Raw genomic sequence first — 18912 nt, 5'->3', positions numbered from 1 at the left:
GGAAACAAAATTGATTGGTTAACTGCACATAAGCGCGAACCGGAATGAGCTATACCCCAGGTTATTGGCTGGGAGGAGTCACGTGATCCAACGAGCTGTTGGCAAGCAGATTAACCGTCATCTACAAGGTCCGACCCGTCCGACCAAGGAAAAAAGAAAAAAGGGAGAGACAGAGAAACTTATCCCTGCTTTTAATAAAAGGTAAGAGGAATATATTTGTTTTGTATTCGAAGTAATTTAATTCGTTTTACACGACCCAGTTATCAGAGGGGAGCAAATGAAACTTGAAATAGCTGAGCATATTCCGCCATTTTCGTCACTAACGTAACTCTGTTGGGAAAATTTAGCTAGCTTGCCGAGATGCCAAAGTTGAAACTTATCTTACGCTGCATTCACGCCAAAGGCATCTTGCATCCAACCCTCCAGTTTTATATCACGTTAAATTTATAGTTCAATGTTTTTCTATAGCTACTTATGGCTTTGTATGACGTACTCTTCCGCCGTTATTAGAGTAACCCGCCCTGCGCTTGTGGCGCGGATGATAGACGGCTTTTTGTGTGGCTGTGCTCTATAACACAGTAAATAATGAGTTCTTGTGTTTTCGTGATTTTATAAAGTTATAAAACCGACGTTGTTATGTATTTCCCGGGCGCTGGGAGCAGTGCTAACGGAGATGACATTCGTGGGGAGGGGGAGGGAAGCCTGTCGGATTCAGCCAAACTCCCAGTACTGCACGAACTGTGGCGGAATAATGTGCATTTTTACCTATGTCCGTATCTCATTGATCCTTTTTGAAAACTACATTTCCGAGGATTGAAACAATAAAATTAAGCAAGTTTTTTTTTTTTTGGTCCTGATAAAAAAAAGAATATCAGTTTGTTAGCCAGTACATTCAATGATCAGTCAGCCTGCTTTTCCTCTGTTGATTTTGGACCACAGCTTGTCAATGTTGCCAGATATTCAGTTTTTTCAGGTCAAAAGTTATTTAAATTGTGTCAGACCCCACCTCCAGCACCGCAACCATTAACATAATAATGAAAAGGTTTAGTCTTTAAGATCTTGTGCAAGATTTGGATGTTTTTTTTTTTTTTTAATGGGAGATCAAATATATCAATAAAAAAATTGGTATTAATTAGTCACCTAATATTATTTGCCATTTTACACCTATTCTTTGCAGTCAGACTATTTGCACTTGATTCAACTTTTCTATGGCATCCACTCTTGCTAATCAGGAGTGCGTTTTTGGAAGGCCACACCCCTTCCTCTGAAAGTGGCTGAGAATCTGTCAAACTTTTGGGGTGGGCCAGTGTGCACCACATGCACCTGATTGACCACTAACTTGAGTTACTTGCAGTAAAGAAAAATATCTTGGAAAAAAATGTATAATCAAGAACATGTCAAAAAGTGCTATCAGAGCAAGAATGTCTATTCTGACAAATAGAAAAATTAAGTAAGAGCTGTTAGAAGTCATTTTGACCTGTGGGTAATTTCTATTTAGAATGCATGGGGGAGGAGAAACTGTGTCCAATTCTCATAGACTGTCAATTAATATAAAGTGACCTGGCTATATTGTCAATTTAACAATCTATGCCATTGTGAACTTCGATTTAATATACACCGCCCTCTGTTTTATTCCAGGTCTTTCATGGATAGCTTTGTGGCTAACAAACTGATTGAGTGGCAGCTACCAGAGCTAACAGATATTTTTAAAGGTGAGTATTTATATCATCTTGACTATGCTGCTGAAGTGTTTTTATTGAGGAAGTCTGATATGAACTTAAGTCACGTGTCAAAGTCAAGTAGGGCTGCCACGATTATTCGACTAATCGACGATTAATTGACTATTAATATAGTAGACAAACAATTTGGTTGTTGAAGCGTTGTTTTTTTGTTAGTTTTTTTCCTTGTTTTGATCTTAAAACCACGGTTCGCACTTTCTAATGCCGGGTCTGCCATTCTCTTTGTCACACAAGTGTAGTGGTTAGCGTAGTGGTCCTAATCCGGTCTACAGTGATGTCACAGAAAGTTCTCAGTAGGCTCATAACAACACGCTAGCTCGAGAATGTGCGAAACCAACACACTCTCTGTAAAATGCAAACACATTCCACGACTTTGCACTCTGAAATACTGTGTATAATATGCGCCAAACACGGTTTTGGCTCTGGAGGCGGGACATTGGCGGGCTGCCCAGTGCCTCGCTTACTCATTCATTCCTTCCTCCAATCAGCGAGGCGGAGGAGGAGCCATGAAGCACCAAACGCGATTCGCGTGATAAATCCTCGTGCCCCGCGCAGTTAATTTGCTGCTCGCAGCTTGTCAAAAAAAAAGGTGTTTCTGAGCTACCAGCTCCATCGGTGGATGTCTCTCTCAGATTGAATAAATATATGATGTTGAGGAATACGTTTTTTACGTGCTGACTGTTCCTATTGAATCAGAGCTCCCCAAGCTCCGAGCCTCAAACCTGTAGCCCGCCCCGCGCGGGGATCCACTGCTCCCTTGTCAAACATGTGATCCTGAGCTTGGCTCGCACCTGCGTGCTCTGAATTTTTTTAACCTCTGAATTTTTATTCTGAATCTTTATTGTGATTTTTTGTTCTGAATTTTCTTAACCTCTGGATTTTTCTTCTAAATTTTTATTCTGAATTTTTATTCTGAATTTTCTTAACCTCAGAATTTTTTTCAGAATTTTTTAACCTCTGAACTTTTATTGTGATTTTTTTTTCAACCCTTGCTTTTAAACAGCAAAATTTTATGGTCCCAAAAATATTTTCTATCTTAAAAAAATCTGTGTTTTTAATTTCGAGACTTAAAATTTCGATGGGTCAGAAATTTAACATAAAAAAAATTCTGATGGAACTAAAAAACTTCCATACTGATTTGCCTTCTTTTTAATTCATTATTTAATATATTTCTTTATTTTATTTATTATTTTGTGTAAAAAACAAAGATATTTGAGAACATTGGAATGTTTTATCAGCAATTTTTTCTTGTGAAAATCCTGATGCGGCCCGGCCTCAACCAGACTCCGCCTCTAGTGGCCCCCGGCTGAATTGAGTTTGAGACCCCTGGCTTAGCTAGACGAAGCTCTCTATTCAACGTGATCAAACTCCGTCACAACATGCTTCATCTTCAGGTGATCATTTATCGCCACAGTGCTCTCATGGAACACAAGTTCTTTCTTGGAGAAATTACATTTGACACTTTTTCCTCTTTTATTTTCCTTATGTTTCCCACATTTTCGAGCTTGCGTGTTGTTATGAGACTACCGAGAACTTCCTGTTACGTCACTGTGCTGACCGGATTAGCACCACTGCGTATGTGTGACAAAGACAAAGGCAAACCCGGCATTAGAAAGCGCGAACCGTAGTTTTAAGATCAAAACAAGGAAAAAAAAACAAACAAAAAACGACGCTTCGACGATCAAATTATTCGTCGACTATTTTAATAGTCGAATAGTCGTCGATTAGTCGAATAATCGTGGCAGCCTTAATAGTAATGTTAAAAGTAACATTTTTAAAGTTTTAAGAATTTTTTAGATTGAATTTACATTTAAAGGGGCCATACCATTAAAAAAAACAAACTTTTTGAGCTTTTAATTGAATTAGTGTTTTGATCCATTCATGCATTTCTCAGTAATTCTTTACAAAATTGTGCCCTGAACAGCAGCCCCTACCATACCCATGAAAATGAGCAGATGCTCACCAGCTTATATCATAGGTTGAGAACCACCCCCTTCATGAAGAGTCTGCTCCGCCCCCCAGGTTGTTGTCATGAAATGGACGGTGCCTCAGAAATTGAGTCGTTTTACTACTGGTTATGAAGAGTCCACAAAAATAAATAACATTGTTATAAATAATTTGTTTTGTTAGTATTCCAAAGGTAATATATGATCATATATATGGATATAGTTTACTCTGAAACACTACATTTTTATTGTGATGTAAAAAGATTCTATATATTTTTTAACAACCAACTTGTATTCTGTTTTTATCTTCCAGATCAAGAAATAGATGAGGAGGCCTTTAAATTATTAGACGCAGAAACAATCAGAAACCTGATCCCCAAAGTTGGACCCAGGCTCAAGTTCTCAAAACTTCATAAAGAACTTGTGAGTAGTTCATAAGTAGAATTATTAAGGATTGAACATTCTCAGTGAAAATGGCATATATGTGCTTTAAATGCAAAAGACTTATTCTTGGTGATGTCAAGTGTCTCTTTTCACATTTACGAATAGCACACAATATAAATCATTCATCCACCTATTTCCAGTGCTGTGAAAGTGGTTGCAACAGAACATTTTCGTTTATTCGTTCTTAAAGAAGGCACATCAGAAATGAACATGAACAGAACCAGGCCTTACCCTTGCCACCTAATGTACCTCATCAGGCAGATAACATTTATGATGCTCAAGAGCTAGCTCAGCAAGTGGAACATGATGATGAAGTGGCAAATGATGATCAGGAGGATGAATGGGATGGACTGTCACAGGAGGGACTCATAGACAGAGTAGCTTGTTTCATAGCTAATCTTCGATCTAAATCAACCCAGACATTTTCAAGTATAAACTATGTGATTCAGCAAACATCCTGTTTGATAGGAGATTTGGTGGGCAGACTACAAGACAAAACCATGTCATTGTTTAGTCAGTTTGGCCATGATCAAAACCCACATGTGGAGGATCTCAGACAGGATTTTTTAGATGCAGCACAACCCTTTAAGGGTCTTGAGACTGACTATAAACAAATGAAGTATTTCATTAAAACTGGGAACTTTATCCAACCAGTTGAGGAGCCTTTTCCAAATAGCCAAACTTTTGTACAACGTACAGATTCTGACACAGGCAACGTGAGGCAAGTTCTTGTGACCGATACCTTTCAGCGTATTCCACTGAAGCCTCTTCTGGTCAAAATCCTGGAACTTCCTGGTATGTTACAAGCCATGATGGAATGGCAACAGAGACAAAGTGAGACTCTTGAGGATATATTTGATGGAGATTTTTGTAAAAATCATCCACTTTTTTCTCTATCCCATTATTATTGTACAACGATGACTGTGAAATTGTTAACCCCCTTGGGTCAAAGACAGGGGTTCACAAGTTAGGTTTCATATACATGATCTTGAAGAGTTTGCCTCAAGAAATCCTGTCAAATCTGCAGTCACACTTCTTGCTAGCAGTTTATAAATCTGATGATGCAAAGACGTATGGCATTGATGCAGTGTTGCGGCCCATTGTTGAAGAACTTAAGTCTCTAGAGAGTGATGGGCTCGCTGTTAACACACCTATGTTTCAAGGTGTAGTGAAGTTCTCAGTTGTGCAGATAGTGGGTGACAGTTTGGCCTTAAATGCTATTCTTGGCTACATTGAGAGCTTTTCAGGAAACCACGTCTGTCGCGTGTGTAGAGTGCACCGAGAAGTTTTGAAAGTTCAAACACAGGAAGATCCAACACTGATTCGTAACATCAATACTCACAAGGCAGATTTGCAGATGGACAACTCCTCTCAGACAGGCCTTAAAAGAGACAGTCTCCTCAACAGCCTGTCTTTTTATCATGTGACAGACAATACGGCATTAGATATAATGCATGATGTCCTGGAAGGAGTAGGGCCTTATGAATTTAAGCTTGTGATGACTATTCTCATTGAGCAAAAGCATATCACATTAGAAAAGCTAAACTATCGCATCACAAGCTTTGACTATGGATTTTCAGATAAGGGAAACAAGCCATCAGTTATCCGCAAGAGTGATCTGAGGAACCTTGAAACCACCTTGCACCAGTCTGCAGCACAAATGTGGTGTCTACTGAGGTTACTTCCAGTAATGATTGGTGACCTTATCCCTTCTGAAAGCAAGTAATGGCAACTTATCCTGCTCTTACTGATGTGTATGGAGATCATTTTCTCTCCATCTGTCACTCCTGCAGCAACAGTGTACCTAAATAAAATCATAGAGGAGCATCATTCTCTGTTCATGGAGCTATCTCCCTATGCGTTACGTCCCAAACACCACTTCATGGTCCATTATCCCAGAGCCATTCGAAAGCTTGGGCCATTGAGTTGTTTGTGGGTTATGCGATTTGAGGCAAAGCATGGCTTCTTTAAACGAGTCAGTCATATCACTTGCAACTTTCGGAATATTTGCAAAACTATGGCCTATAGACATCAGATAACACAATGCTATAGTTTCCTATCTGGTTCTGTCTTAAACCACAACACTGAAATTGGTCCTGGGTACAGCACCCGATATTGAACTCTTTAGAGAGAGATGTGTTCTGCCTGAAATTCCCCTTTTCACTGAACTGTATGTACCAGCAAGGGTCACGGTAAGGGGAACTACATACAGGCCAGGCATGACAGTGTTTATGTCCAATGATCAAGATGGAGAGCCTGAGTTTGGCCTCATAAAAGTCATTTTAGTTCACCAGCAAACTATAAAACTTGTTGTTCAGAGGTGGGAAACGATAGGATTTGTGAAGCATTTCTTTGCTTACAATGTGATTCAAACCAAAGATTTGCTGGCTATTGAAGTCAAAGAGCTGCTTGATCACCACCCACTACACGCAGTCCAGTCATACAGAGTTGGTGATGATACAATGTACATTTCTCTCCGCTATAGACTTTTTTAGACAACAGTTCGGCTTTGCAATTTAGCTTGAAATTGTTGTCACAACGAATTTAACAGTGACTCAACAAGGTATTAATTTATTATTTAAGAAGTGCAGATTTGTTTTTTTTATTAAATAACTGGAAAATCACACATTCGTTTTTTAGGATAATCTATTGTCAGGAAAATGTTTTCAACAAAACACTTGGTTGCCAAGCATTAGTTGTTTTTGAACTGCCACTCCGACTTGTACATAAAATAGAACTCCCTTTTAAAATGGAAATGCTTTGGACTACTGAGATGAGGAATCAACTTGGACTGAAATAAAAGTATTTGTGTTGTAAGTAACAGATTTATTTAATTTCTACCTAAAATTAAACACTAACCCATTAAACTCCTCTAGTGCATACCATTCACCTGATGTAATTTGTCCATGTCTTGCTTGAACTGCAAAATTCTAACTGTAAACTCTTAACCCCACTCATCCTCTTTTCTCTATTACCTTATTTAAATGCATGTTTGTTGGCTGAAAGAAGTGAATGTACGAATTTGGCTTCAGAGTGATTTGTTTCAATGTTTTTTGTCCATGTGTGGCCAAAAACCCTTCACATAATCCCCAATTCTTTCATACTGTGTAGTAACGAAAATGTGTTAACCAAAAATGACTCTGTGCTCAATAAAAGCTTTATTTCATTTTGCTGCAGATGAGTTTGAATGCCGAAAGACCTATTACACCATCAACAAGCCACAATGTCGCCACAATATTGCCTGCAGAAGAATCAGAAGAAGCATCTGAAGTTCTGCTTCTATCACCAAGCTCTGTCTTTGTAAGTAGTTCTATTTAAACTAAAGCTCTGTTTGGAGATGTAAGTCCCACTCTGAATCCAACTTCTCTTGTTTCACTTAGGCACTTGATAACATTGTAAATACAGATTTATATTAACCATAAAGATCGAGTGGTACCATACAATTCTTTTTGTGTATGTAATATAGGGCTGCCACGATTATTCGATTAGTCTCGACTACGTCAACTATTAAAATAGTCGACTACTATTTTGGTAGTCGAAGCGTCGTTTTTTGTTTGTTTTTTCCTTGTTTTGATCTCAAAACTACGGTGTGCGCTTTCTAATGCCGGGTCTGCCGTTCTCTTCACAAATGCGCCGTGGTGCTAAGCCGGTTAGTTAAATATTAAATATTTAATAAAATAGTTAAATATTTTGAGTTAAATATTTTGAGTGTGTTTATATCTGCTAATAGCTTTTGAAATACTTTACGCATGTTTTATTTAATATACGTATTAAAGCTTTAAAAAATACTTGCAAGCTTTTATTAAGTTTTCTGTTGTTGATTCAGATTACCTCATTTGATTTAAGTCTCGTTTTAATGCCAGAATCAAATTAAGGAGAGAACCTGCATGATTCATTAAAGGCTTAATAAACTATTGTCTTTAATTTTACTTAGCATATAGCTTAAATACTTCAAGTTTAAAGCCAATTATGGTTAAGATGAGTGTTTTACATCCAGTCGCCGCACGAACCGATTAGTTTACTAATCGAAAAAAATAATCAGAGATTAGTCGACTATTGAAATAATTGTTTGTGGCAGCCCTAATGTAATATCAATGGGGTAAGTCCCCACAGCATGTACAGTGTAACTGGATTTGTGAGGGACATAAATCTCAGATTTTGCACAGATGTTGATCCATTGTATTCGGAATAAAATTAATTTGAAGGAGATGGACAAATGGATTGTAGGCTTGCAAAAAGTACACATTTTGGATGGATGGATGGATGGATGGATGGATGGATGGATGGACAGACAGACGGGTGGATGTTATTTTCAGACTCTTGGTCCATAAAAACCTATACACCTTTTTTAAACTCAACTTTGACAACTGTTTCGTCAGGATATCCGACAAGTCCTAAATGACACTCTTAGTGGTAAAGACATTTTGAGAAGCCTGGATGATGTTGGTGCCATATCCAGAAGACAGAGGATTGTCCTTGTTCAAATATTGGTATCGTTCCTCATAGACAAGTTTGGAGAGAGGTATGTCAGCCCTACAGTTACGCTTGAGGTAGATGTAAACACTTTTTTGTGGAATGGAAGAATGAAATGTGTATGAGAAAGAGGGAGGATGGTTAAGAATCATAATTGACATGATGCGATATATAAAAAGTTATTTCGGAAATATGGTTTTAACTGCAAAAATAATGCTGTCAAATTTGGATCAGTTTAAAGAGTGTGAAAAAAAAACAGATTATTAATTTGAAGCTGATCCAAATTTGACCCTATAAAATATTACAAGATTTTAAATGTGAGCATGAGGCAAGGGAAAACATAAATATTTTTTTCGGATATCTATTAAGAGGGCCTATATTAGGAGTGTAACGGATCACAAAGCTCACGGTTCGGATCGTGTCACGGTTTTAGTTTCACAGTTCGAATCATTTTTCAAATCAGTAAAAAGTAAAAAAAAAAAAAAAACCAAGATAAAAGCTACATTAATTTATGGAAATGCTTTGAATCATATATCCAATAAGCATAAAAAGTACTCGCACACAATATTTATATATGCAACATCAAAACTTTTGCTCATTGAGGCCCATTTATTAAAACAAAACATCTTTTAACTTTGAACAAAAAAAAAATCCTAAAACATGTAGTTTCTCATTACATTTACATGTCTTCAGACCAAATCTACAAAAACTGAGAAAAGAATGCTTTTAAACAGAGTTGAAAATACCAAATCTATCTGGAGTACCCCTTAAAATACAAATGTTCTCATTTGACCTCTTTTGCTTGCCATACATTCGTCCCCTGATGGCATCAGCAAGTCCGTTACTGAGCGGCTTTCTCCAGTGCGGGACAGTTGCTGCTTATAACTGGGAAATTCTCTGAATCCAGAAATGTAAACGTGTACCGATGCTTTTAGTCAGCTCTTAAAATAAAACACCTGATATCTATCGATCCGCATCCTTCATTATGAAGCTGAGAAAAGTTTTTGATTGAAGGTCCTCCCGCACACAGTGGGAGCTTGAGGTGAACAGACTTTAAGATAACCGTGAAGCAGATACTTTAGTGCTCGTCAAAACAAAGAGGATTTGCATGAATTTGACACGCATTTCATTCAATGTTAAACAATAAATTTCAATTCTGCTAGCCCCAGGTGTGTGCGTGCACAGGGGGTGGGGCTTGGTGTGATACACGTATGTGCCGAACCGTGGCCTCTGAGCCGTACGGACCACGGATTATCCGTGATCCGTTACACCCCTAGCCTATATAATGTTTTTCCTGTGCCCAAAACTATATTGATAATGGTGCAATACTGGATCTTTGTTTACAGGCCAACCACAGCCACTAAAGAGGCCCTCGCACTGTCCTTGGTGCAGACTTTCCCATCATTGCATGACGGTTCAGCATCTGGACATGTGAGTTTTCATCCACCTGCCTATTGATTAAGAGATAAACATGTCAGATGTGCAAACACAATTTTGGTATAGAAAATTCTGTTGTAAATGCAAATAATGTCCTAAGTTTATAAAGCAATACCCTTACCCAGGGTTTCTAATGGGTTTTGATCAATGACATATAGTACTGGATTGACCCTTGCCCGGACACGGAAGCCCTGCTGCATTTTCTAGCTGGACTTTCTCCGGTCCAAGTGACCAAGAAAGAAGCTCAATACTGGCGGCACTTATTTGAAAATTATGAACAAACCCACTTTCACTTTCTTAAAAAACAAAAAGGACAACAGCATTCAGCCTCATAGGCTAGCTCCAAAAGTAGCTATGTGCTACTTTCCTGAACAGCAATGTGCCTCTTGGCTGCACCCATTACGTGTAGCCCACAAATTTGAGCAAAAATTTGGGGAAACCATTGCTAAAAAAAGTGTATGAACCCTGGGCTAAGTAGAGCAATCCACGGGATATGTCGTGTCTGGGAAGATTGAAACTATGTTGTGTGATTGAGTTCTATTATGGGTTATTTTTGTTCCAGGAAATATGGCTGTCCAAAAGTCGGAAAGCTGTTAAAAACGGAAAAATCTACTACTATCCTGCTACAGGATTCATTGAAGAGAGGCTTCGTAATGTGCGAAAGAAGATAAGGAGTCATGGATTTAATCAGCAATCACATGAAGTCAATGAACCACAGAGGGTTCAAATACCAGGTAGTGTAATTTGGCTGGTGGGATATTTGTCTCTCTGCTCCTATGTTGAGATACTGAAACCATATCAAAGGTCTTGTACATTTAGATCAGGGGTGTGAAACTCAAGACATCCAGGGAGACATCCAGCCTCCTGCTGGTTTTTCAGAAATTCTTCCTTATGTGCTGTAGAATGCCTGGATCAAGTATGTTTAGCCAATAGGGAGCTTCAACAGCAGGTTGGTTGGAAAACCTACCTGCTACCTAACATACCTTTGACTCTAAGCTAACTTTTATTCCACATATTAAGCAGGTGATCAAAACTGGTTTTTATCATCTTAGAAATTTGGCTAGAGTCCGCCCAATTCTCTCTCCTGCAAACATGGAGACGCTGATGCATGCTTTTATTATCAGTAGACTTGATTACTGCAACGCCCTTCTAACTGGTCTTCCAAAAAGAAGCATCAAGAACCTTCAGCTTTTACAGAATTCTGCTGCAAGAGTTCTTACAAAAACCAGACAACGGGCCCACATCACTCCGATTTTAAAATCCCTGCATTGGCTCCCCATAAGCTTCAGGATTGATTTTAAGATACTCTTAATGGTTTTTAAATGTCTTAACGGTCTTGGGCCTTCTTATTTGTCAGATCTTTTAGTTAAATATGAACCCTCGCGGACCCTGAGATCATCTGGCACTGGTCTACTAATCATTCCACCTGTGAAAACCAAAACGCACGGAGAGGCATCTTTTCAGCATTATGGCCCTCGTTTGTGGAACAGTCTGCCAGAGAACCTGAGGGCTGCAGAGAACATAGCTGCTTTTAAGAAAGGTCTTAAAACACATCTTTTTAACCATGCTTTTAGCTAATTTTATTGTTTTTATTTACTTTGTTTTTATTCATGTATCTATTTGATCATGTTTTATGATTTTATAGATCTTTTAATAACTTATTTAAATAATCTTTATGGTCATGTTTTATTGTTTTATTGTTTGCTGATTTTACGAATATACTTAATTTTATTATTTTACCATTTTCTTCTTAATTTCCAGTGCCTCCTCAGCTGGTTCCTCTCCCTCTGGTCGCTGCTGTCCAGCTGCTGCAGCTCTAGATGGGGACCTGCATCGCTACCTAGCTGTGGTGAAGCTGGGTCCCCGCCTGTGATGCTGCACCAGGCTGGCTATGCAGTTGTCTCCAGAGGAAGAGGTTCCAACTATATTAGCGTCTCAGACATCTAACTTCTGTGCTCAGCTTGTACTCAGTTTATTTTTTATCATTGGGGGTGTGTGTGTGTAGGGGGAATTAGGGGGGTGAGGGGATTGGGGGTATACTTGTGGATCTGGGTGAGGGGGGAATTATGTGTCTTTATTGTATTTTGCATTTGTTTTTATCATTGCGTTTGCTTTAAGATGCTTTATTTATGTGTAAAGCACTTTGTGTTATTCCATATATGAAAAGTGCTATAGAAATAAAGTTGATTGATTGATTGATTGAAAACATGTTCTACACCGGCCCTTGAAGCCTAGAGTTTTATACCCCTTATCTAGATGCAGAATCTGGAATGAACCTTGAACTAATTATCAAAATTAATTTGAATGATACTATCTTTCAGTTTATGCAACATTGTTTCTTTTTTAGAGGATAGTGACTGTAATAGTTATGCTGGTATTGTGTTAAATTTAAATTTTTAGCAACTAATATGGTAAGCTGCTAGTTCTATGTCAAAAAGGAAATTGTTAAATTGGTACGCCCCTAGTTAAGATTGTGGTAAAGTATTTTAATTAACATTGCTGCTCTTGGCGTTATAGATTCAGAAAATGTTGCTCTTCTTAAAATGTGTACACTTTAGTGGCTCACCTAAAGAAACTGGCATCCAGGAAGAAGAAAACCCATTATGTTCATACATTTTCATAATCCCTTTTATATCTTCTAAAGAATCGATGGTGCCGGAAGAGCGGTCACAACAACAAAAGGAGTGGCTGAAACACAACTGCTACCTCCTAACCCAAGTACAGGAGTACATGGAGGAAACAGCTCTCTACAGAGCGAATTGGATTTGAGCAAATCCCTCCAGAGGCATTTTTGAGATTCTGGCTGAGTACCCTCGCCTCACCAGTTCAGGCATGGTATGTCACTGCTTAACATATTGCATTCAGATGACAGATCCTTCTACATCTGCTAATAATTTATAGCGAATGTTATTTTTTGTAGTTCTGTCATACAATTATTTTTTTGTGTAATATATTAAATAATTATGACATTAATTAAATAACTATGATGCCAAGGCTTTATTTTTTGTTAGTTCTGTTAGGGTTGAGGACTACAAAGTAGCACATTGATGACTTCACAGCAGTAATGTGGTACAGACGACTAAACAGCAGCTGCTAACTGCTACATGCTAGCGCCGTGATTTAACTCCCAAGGACCCGAGCGGTCCTTTGATATGCTTGTTTTATTTATCTGACAGAGAAATAACAGTTAAGAAAATTAACTACTGTGATAATAAAACCGAAAATGTGATGTCTTAAGAACTTAAAAAAGAAGCACATAATCTTAAAAATAAATAAATAGATAAAACTAATAAATTAAAACTAATAATGATATCATCTATTCATGAACACTCATCAAATTTTATGCTAAAACAAAGTCACAATTTATTTTTAAGAATTTTAAATGAGGACAGGAATCACATTTGGTCAAAAATGTTCAATAGCTCTAAAGATGTTAAAGCTAAAGTCACTAAACTTTCTCACATGATTAATTATCACTTATATAACAAGAAATTTTTTTTTTTTTGTCTAGTTTATATTTGCTGTATTTTTACTAAAGCTACTTTGCAGGAGTGTTTTCTATTTAAGTTTTTAATGATAAAAGAAGGTTAATGAAATATAAATAAAGGACAACACAAATTTGTTTATTCAGTTTATTTATGTTTTAAATGTTTTGTAAAAGTATCGGATCGGGACTCGGTATCGGCAGACACAAAATCAAATGACTTGGAATCGGATTGGGCCCAAAAAAACCTGATCGGGACATCCCTAATTTTTTATCCAGACGTTAGATCCAGATTCCAGCTCAGAAGAGGAAGACAAAGATGTTAGTGAATCTATTTGTCTACTAGTAGATGTATCAGAATGGAGCAGGGCAGAGAGATTTAGGGTCCACTTTTTAAAAATGCATTTTTATTCATTTTTATATACTAAATAAATTTAGTAGTTTGTCATTATTGTAGAACTATGTTATAAATATAGGGCTGTATGTTTACCAGTTTGTAAATTAATCATTTTCAATTATAAAGGCAGATATTGACACAAACGTTTGTGCTAGTGCACCTAAGAAAAAAAAAACGTAGGTGCACTGGTGCAACCAGTACAAAAAGTTAGTCTAGAGCCCTGCATTGGTGACACTCTTCTTTTCCCTAGATGTGAATGTTAGTGGGATTGAGGCCCTGCGACAGACTGGCGAGCTGTCCAGGGTATACCCTGCCTTCGCCCATCAGTAGCTGGGTTAGGCTCTGGCATCCCCGTGACCACAAAAGGGTCAAAGCGACCAAGAAGATGAATGAATGAATGAATTCTGCTATCACATTGATTTACATTTTTTATTGGTTTTTAGATATCGCAGGACTTCTCGGTGCTCTATACTGAGGCTGCATCAAAGTTATTTGAAACATGGGTGACTGAGTATGCAGAGAGAGTCCTCCATCTGGCAAAACAAGATGACAAAATCCCATTTCCCATAGATGACATGCCACTAGGTAAGTTGTTGTCCAAATATTTTTTATGATCCCTTTGTTCTTTGTAAAGTGATCATTTCAGTGTATTGGTTTTGAAAACAGTAGTTTTGTATCATTTGTAATGATTAAAAAAATCCTATATATTTCAAACCATCCTGACCCACATTCTTCCCCACATAGATGCCAGAGGAGAGCTGGCTCTAAGACTCATACCAGCAATCATGCCACAAAAAGTCTACAAGGTCAACAAAAAGACCATCCGGCACACAGCTGAAGAGGCACGGTCTTCCTTTATTGACCTCAAGCCTGTAAGTTTTTCAGGATTTCAGCACAGCAACATTGTATATGATGATGAAGTATTTTCCTATTTTCCTAACTATTTTCCTGTCACAATAACAACAGTTGGAATATGAGAATGTGAAGTTTATTTCATAATTAACATTTTCTTGGCGCTCTTCAAAACAATTATGTATTAAAAACATCGCAACTTTTGTCGCAGCTTTTCACAAAAGCTGCCTCAACATCAGACATTTTTTCAGAGAATAGCTGTAAATATACTTTATTGTGGTATATCGTGATATAAATCGTATCGTGGTATGAAATATTTTATATTGTGATATAATTTTTTTTCCATATCGCCCAGCACTAGCTCACAGAAAAAAGTAATGTGAAAACCGGTTGCAAAACTACGTTGTCAACAATGACTGTCGTAGGAGATTGGCCAATATTGCAGTAAAGTTGCTGTAAAATTGTGGGTGTACAAGAAATCGCAAAGTTTTCTTGAATTTGTGTTAATAGTTGCGATCGCAACATTGCAAATTCCTGGAGGAACTATAATGTACTTTGTTTATAAGTATTTTTTATAATTAGGAATATCTCGAGTTCACTACTGATTTTCATTGATGTTTTATTTTTATAAGTAGGTTTCAATGACCAGTTGTTTTGATGTGATGTGGTGTGTGTGCACATATATGTTTTGAATCTTAAAAAAAAAATGAATAGCATTCTTTGTGTCCATCATAGGTTGGAACAAACATCGTGGAATACCTCCAGGAGGTGGAGTCCAGGCCCTATCTGTCTGTTCTGGCCCTTGGACAAGTGACACAAAAGTGTTCACAAGCTTTTGTTGTGATGGCTGGTCAGGCATACCCTGAAGACACACTTCTTGGTGCAGTTGACGTCTGCTTCAAGACATTTTATGTGCTTGATATCAACTACCCCATGCAGTGTGCCTCTTCATGGGAGTTCCTCCAGAAAGTGATCTATGAAATGGAGGGACCGGAATCTAATGAGGTTAGGTTTCTAAAGACTGCTGTGAGGAACGTGAAAATGTAAAAAAAAGATGAAAAAAAAAGTTTAGAGTTCATAATAGTTTTTTATACAAAAACACTTGTTAATGATTATTTTTCCCTTTCAAGGCTGCATTAAAGAATGTGAAACTGTTCTTAAAAAAATCAGAGTTCATAATAGTTTCTGATGCAAAAACGTTGATTTGTTACAAATTATTTGCCTTTTCAAGGCTGCCTTAAAGAATGTGAAATTGGTACTTCTTTGTGGGATGTTATTCTAAATAAATCTTTGTCATGAAATCCTTGGTTTCTTTCTTGGCGTTAAACACATTTTGTAATTTGTGATTTTTGAATATTTTTTTTTTATTGAATGTTGAACTTTAGGTTTTATTGAACACAAAGTAGGTCATAGGAGAAAAAGTAGATTTTTAGATTTAACCCAAGATTTTGAGTCAAAAAAACTCAGGAGTTTGGTTCATTTAACTCATAACTTGGGTTTGTAAAAGTAACCCATTATTATGAGTCAAAAAAACTTAAAAGTTGGGTTGATTAGACCTTTTAATTGGGTAGTTAATTTAACCCAAGATTTGGGTTGATAGAAGCGACCCAAATTTCTGAGTTAAACTAACCCAACAAAAAGTTAGTCCCTTTTCAACCCCTGGAGTTGGGTTAAAAATAACCCAAATTGGGTTATTTTTAACCACTGAGTTTTTAGTGTGTTTGTCCGATCAGGATCGGATATTTAATTTATTCTCATTATGATCAGAGCTTTATATTTAATCTTATCATTTCGGATAAATACTCCACTAGAAGTCTGCATGTCATGAAAAGATCACAAAATGTCATTACCAGAAAACGCAGCAGAAAACGGCAGCAGCTCAAGCAGAAGGCTAACTTGTAAACAAAGCTAGCTAGAAAGCTAACTTCCGATATCAATAACTCTTTTAAAAAAGCTTTAAACTGACAGCAAGTGTCTCTATTGGTTTGTCATAACTCAACCAACAACCTATAAAGGTATTCCAACAGAAAAAGACAGTACTTGTTTCTTTTTAATGTGAAGCTCTTCATGCTGCAAACATATGGCTACACAGCAGCTGCTAACTGCTACATGCTAGCGCCGTGATTTACCCCTTTAGGACCCGAGCTGTCCTTTGACATGCCTGTTTTATTTATCTCAGAGAGAAATAACAGTTAAAAAAAAATAACTACTGTGGTAATAAAACCGAAAATTTGATGTCTCAAGAACTTAAAAAAATAAGCACATAACCTTAAAAATAACTAAATAAATACAACTAATAAATTAAGACTAATAATGATATCAGCTATTCATGAACACTCATCAAATTTTATTCTAAAAGAAAATCATAATTTATTTTTAATAATTGTAAATGAGGACAGGAATCACATTTGGTCAAAAATGTTCAATAGCTCTAAAGATGTTAAAGCTAAAGTCACTAAACTTTCTCACATGACTAATTATCACTTATATAACAAGAAAATTGTATTTTTTTCCCCTAGTTTATATTTGCTGTATTTTTACTTGTTTATTAAAGCTACTTCACAGAAGTGTTATATTTAAGTTTTTAGTGATAAAAGAAGGTTATTGAAATATAAATAAGGGACAACACTAATCTGTTTAATTTATTCATGTTTTAAATGTCTTAAAGTATCGGATCGGGACTCGGTATCAGCATATACACAAAATAAAATGACTCGGAATCGGATCAGGCCCAAAAAAACCTGATCAGGACATCCCTACTTTCCACCCCATTGGCCTAGTGCAGGGGTCGGCAACCCAAAGTGTTGAAAGAGCCACTTTGGACCAATACAATAAAAAACAAATGTGTCTGGAGTCGCATAAATTGAAACGGCTTACAAAAGTCTTACATTGTAAGTAACACATGGAAAATATGTCGAATACACGATTATTTCTCCTGCTGCGTGTCCTCGTGTCATGTAAGCTTCATTTTTGGACTCATGATAAGTTGGTGGGACATTGCAGTGTCAAACTATCTGTCAAAAGATGAATAGCCTCATAATGGACATATGAGCTTTTATTTTGACATTTCTCAATGACACAATGAGAGGGGGTCCTGATCAGTCTCTCCCTCATTCTCACTCAAGGTGCAGGAAGAATTCAAATATAACAGGACAAAATCATAAATGTTCAACAAATGTTCAACAGTCAGACAACAAAACACGTTGACGAAAACCCAAACTTAAATCCAATTCCAGTCAGACAGGCAAAAGAATGGGTAACCCACAATTCCTTGCGCTGCCAGACCGACAGCAAGCCCAGCGTGTCTGAGACCATCACTACAATATGAATGAATTACAGTTTGTTTCATTGCTTCGATGAAATTAAAGAAATGCAATAAAGAAATACGATTTTTGATGTTATTTTTATTATGAGGATTTGAAAAAAAACCACAAAAATGTAACGTGCACCTTTAAGGTGCTTCCACACTGGCCGCGTCAATCAAGTGTACACTTTCAATGAAGAGTCACTATAAACGCGTGCACACCTAAATTCCTTGCCTCCAAGTCTGGAGCGCGCATGAGTCTTTTAGTCAGACATTTAAAAGGACAGAGTTGTGAAAACAAAAGTCTTCAGAAAGATTTGGGGGATTTTCAACACTTTTACTTTCGGTTCTCCCTGTTGTAGATGCAGATGAGCGCTAATGAACAGTAAAAATACAATGGAAGGAGAATCTCCTCCCCGCCACGCACCGCACGCGGCCGGTGTGTGAGACCTGCACATCGGCAGCGCTCAGCAGGTGATATCCACACCGGAGCAGCGCGGTCACGCACGCAGTGGCGGGAGGAGATTCTTCTTCTATTCTTCTTCTACTGTTCATTAGCGCTCATCTCATCTTGGTGTCATATTAACCTGACCGGACACAAACGGTAATGATTCATTTCTCCTTCGTGATCACGTTTGGCACTTCTGTGCTTTGAAGCAGACTCCGCCCACAAGCAGCTCCCAAATCCAGCTCCTTGATCGGACGCAGCTCTGCGCTGCTGCGACTGTGCTTTGGTCTAACAACCAAGAGGTCGTTGGTTCAAATCCCAATGTGGGCTGATGTGTTGTTTTTTTAATCCCCCAAAAATTCAATTAAGGTAGATGAAACTTTTTTAA

General features: G+C 37.5%; 1 protein-coding gene across 2 annotated transcripts; it reads left to right on the top strand.

Moving 5' to 3' along the window:
• Positions 1 to 6: 6 nt before the first annotated feature.
• Positions 7 to 16073, top strand: LOC112137320. 2 transcript variants are annotated; one of them, XM_024259572.2, is made up of 11 exons: positions 7 to 201; positions 1639 to 1712; positions 3999 to 4108; positions 7307 to 7429; positions 8509 to 8651; positions 9949 to 10033; positions 10602 to 10773; positions 12684 to 12874; positions 14364 to 14505; positions 14665 to 14792; positions 15508 to 16073. In XM_024259572.2, the coding sequence occupies exons 2-8, from the start codon at positions 1646 to 1648 to the stop codon at positions 12806 to 12808; spliced, it is 825 nt and encodes a 274-aa protein (XP_024115340.1). In that variant the 5' UTR covers positions 7 to 201; positions 1639 to 1645; the 3' UTR covers positions 12809 to 12874; positions 14364 to 14505; positions 14665 to 14792; positions 15508 to 16073. The 2 variants fall into 2 exon arrangements, with proteins under 2 accessions (XP_024115340.1, XP_036066367.1); XM_036210474.1 differs by lacking the exons at positions 14364 to 14505; positions 14665 to 14792; positions 15508 to 16073 and adding an exon at positions 10859 to 10988 and having other exon boundaries at positions 12684 to 12817.
• Positions 16074 to 18912: the final 2839 nt, after the last annotated feature.

Source organism: Oryzias melastigma, linkage group LG24 (assembly GCF_002922805.2).
Source record: "Oryzias melastigma strain HK-1 linkage group LG24, ASM292280v2, whole genome shotgun sequence".
Lineage (NCBI taxonomy): Eukaryota > Metazoa > Chordata > Actinopteri > Beloniformes > Adrianichthyidae > Oryzias > Oryzias melastigma.
This window is presented reverse-complemented; position numbering and strand designations above follow the sequence as displayed.

Excerpts from the sequence above, each read along its gene's own strand:
- LOC112137320 (XM_024259572.2), top strand. The coding sequence starts at position 1,646 with ATGGATAGCTTTGTGGCTAACAAACTGATTGAGTGGCAGCTACCAGAG. Across the intron at positions 4,109-7,306 it reads CAAAACTTCATAAAGAACTT|ATGAGTTTGAATGCCGAAAG; the intron begins GTGAGTAGTTCA and ends ATTTTGCTGCAG. Across the intron at positions 10,774-12,683 it reads ACAGAGGGTTCAAATACCAG|AATCGATGGTGCCGGAAGAG; the intron begins GTAGTGTAATTT and ends TATCTTCTAAAG.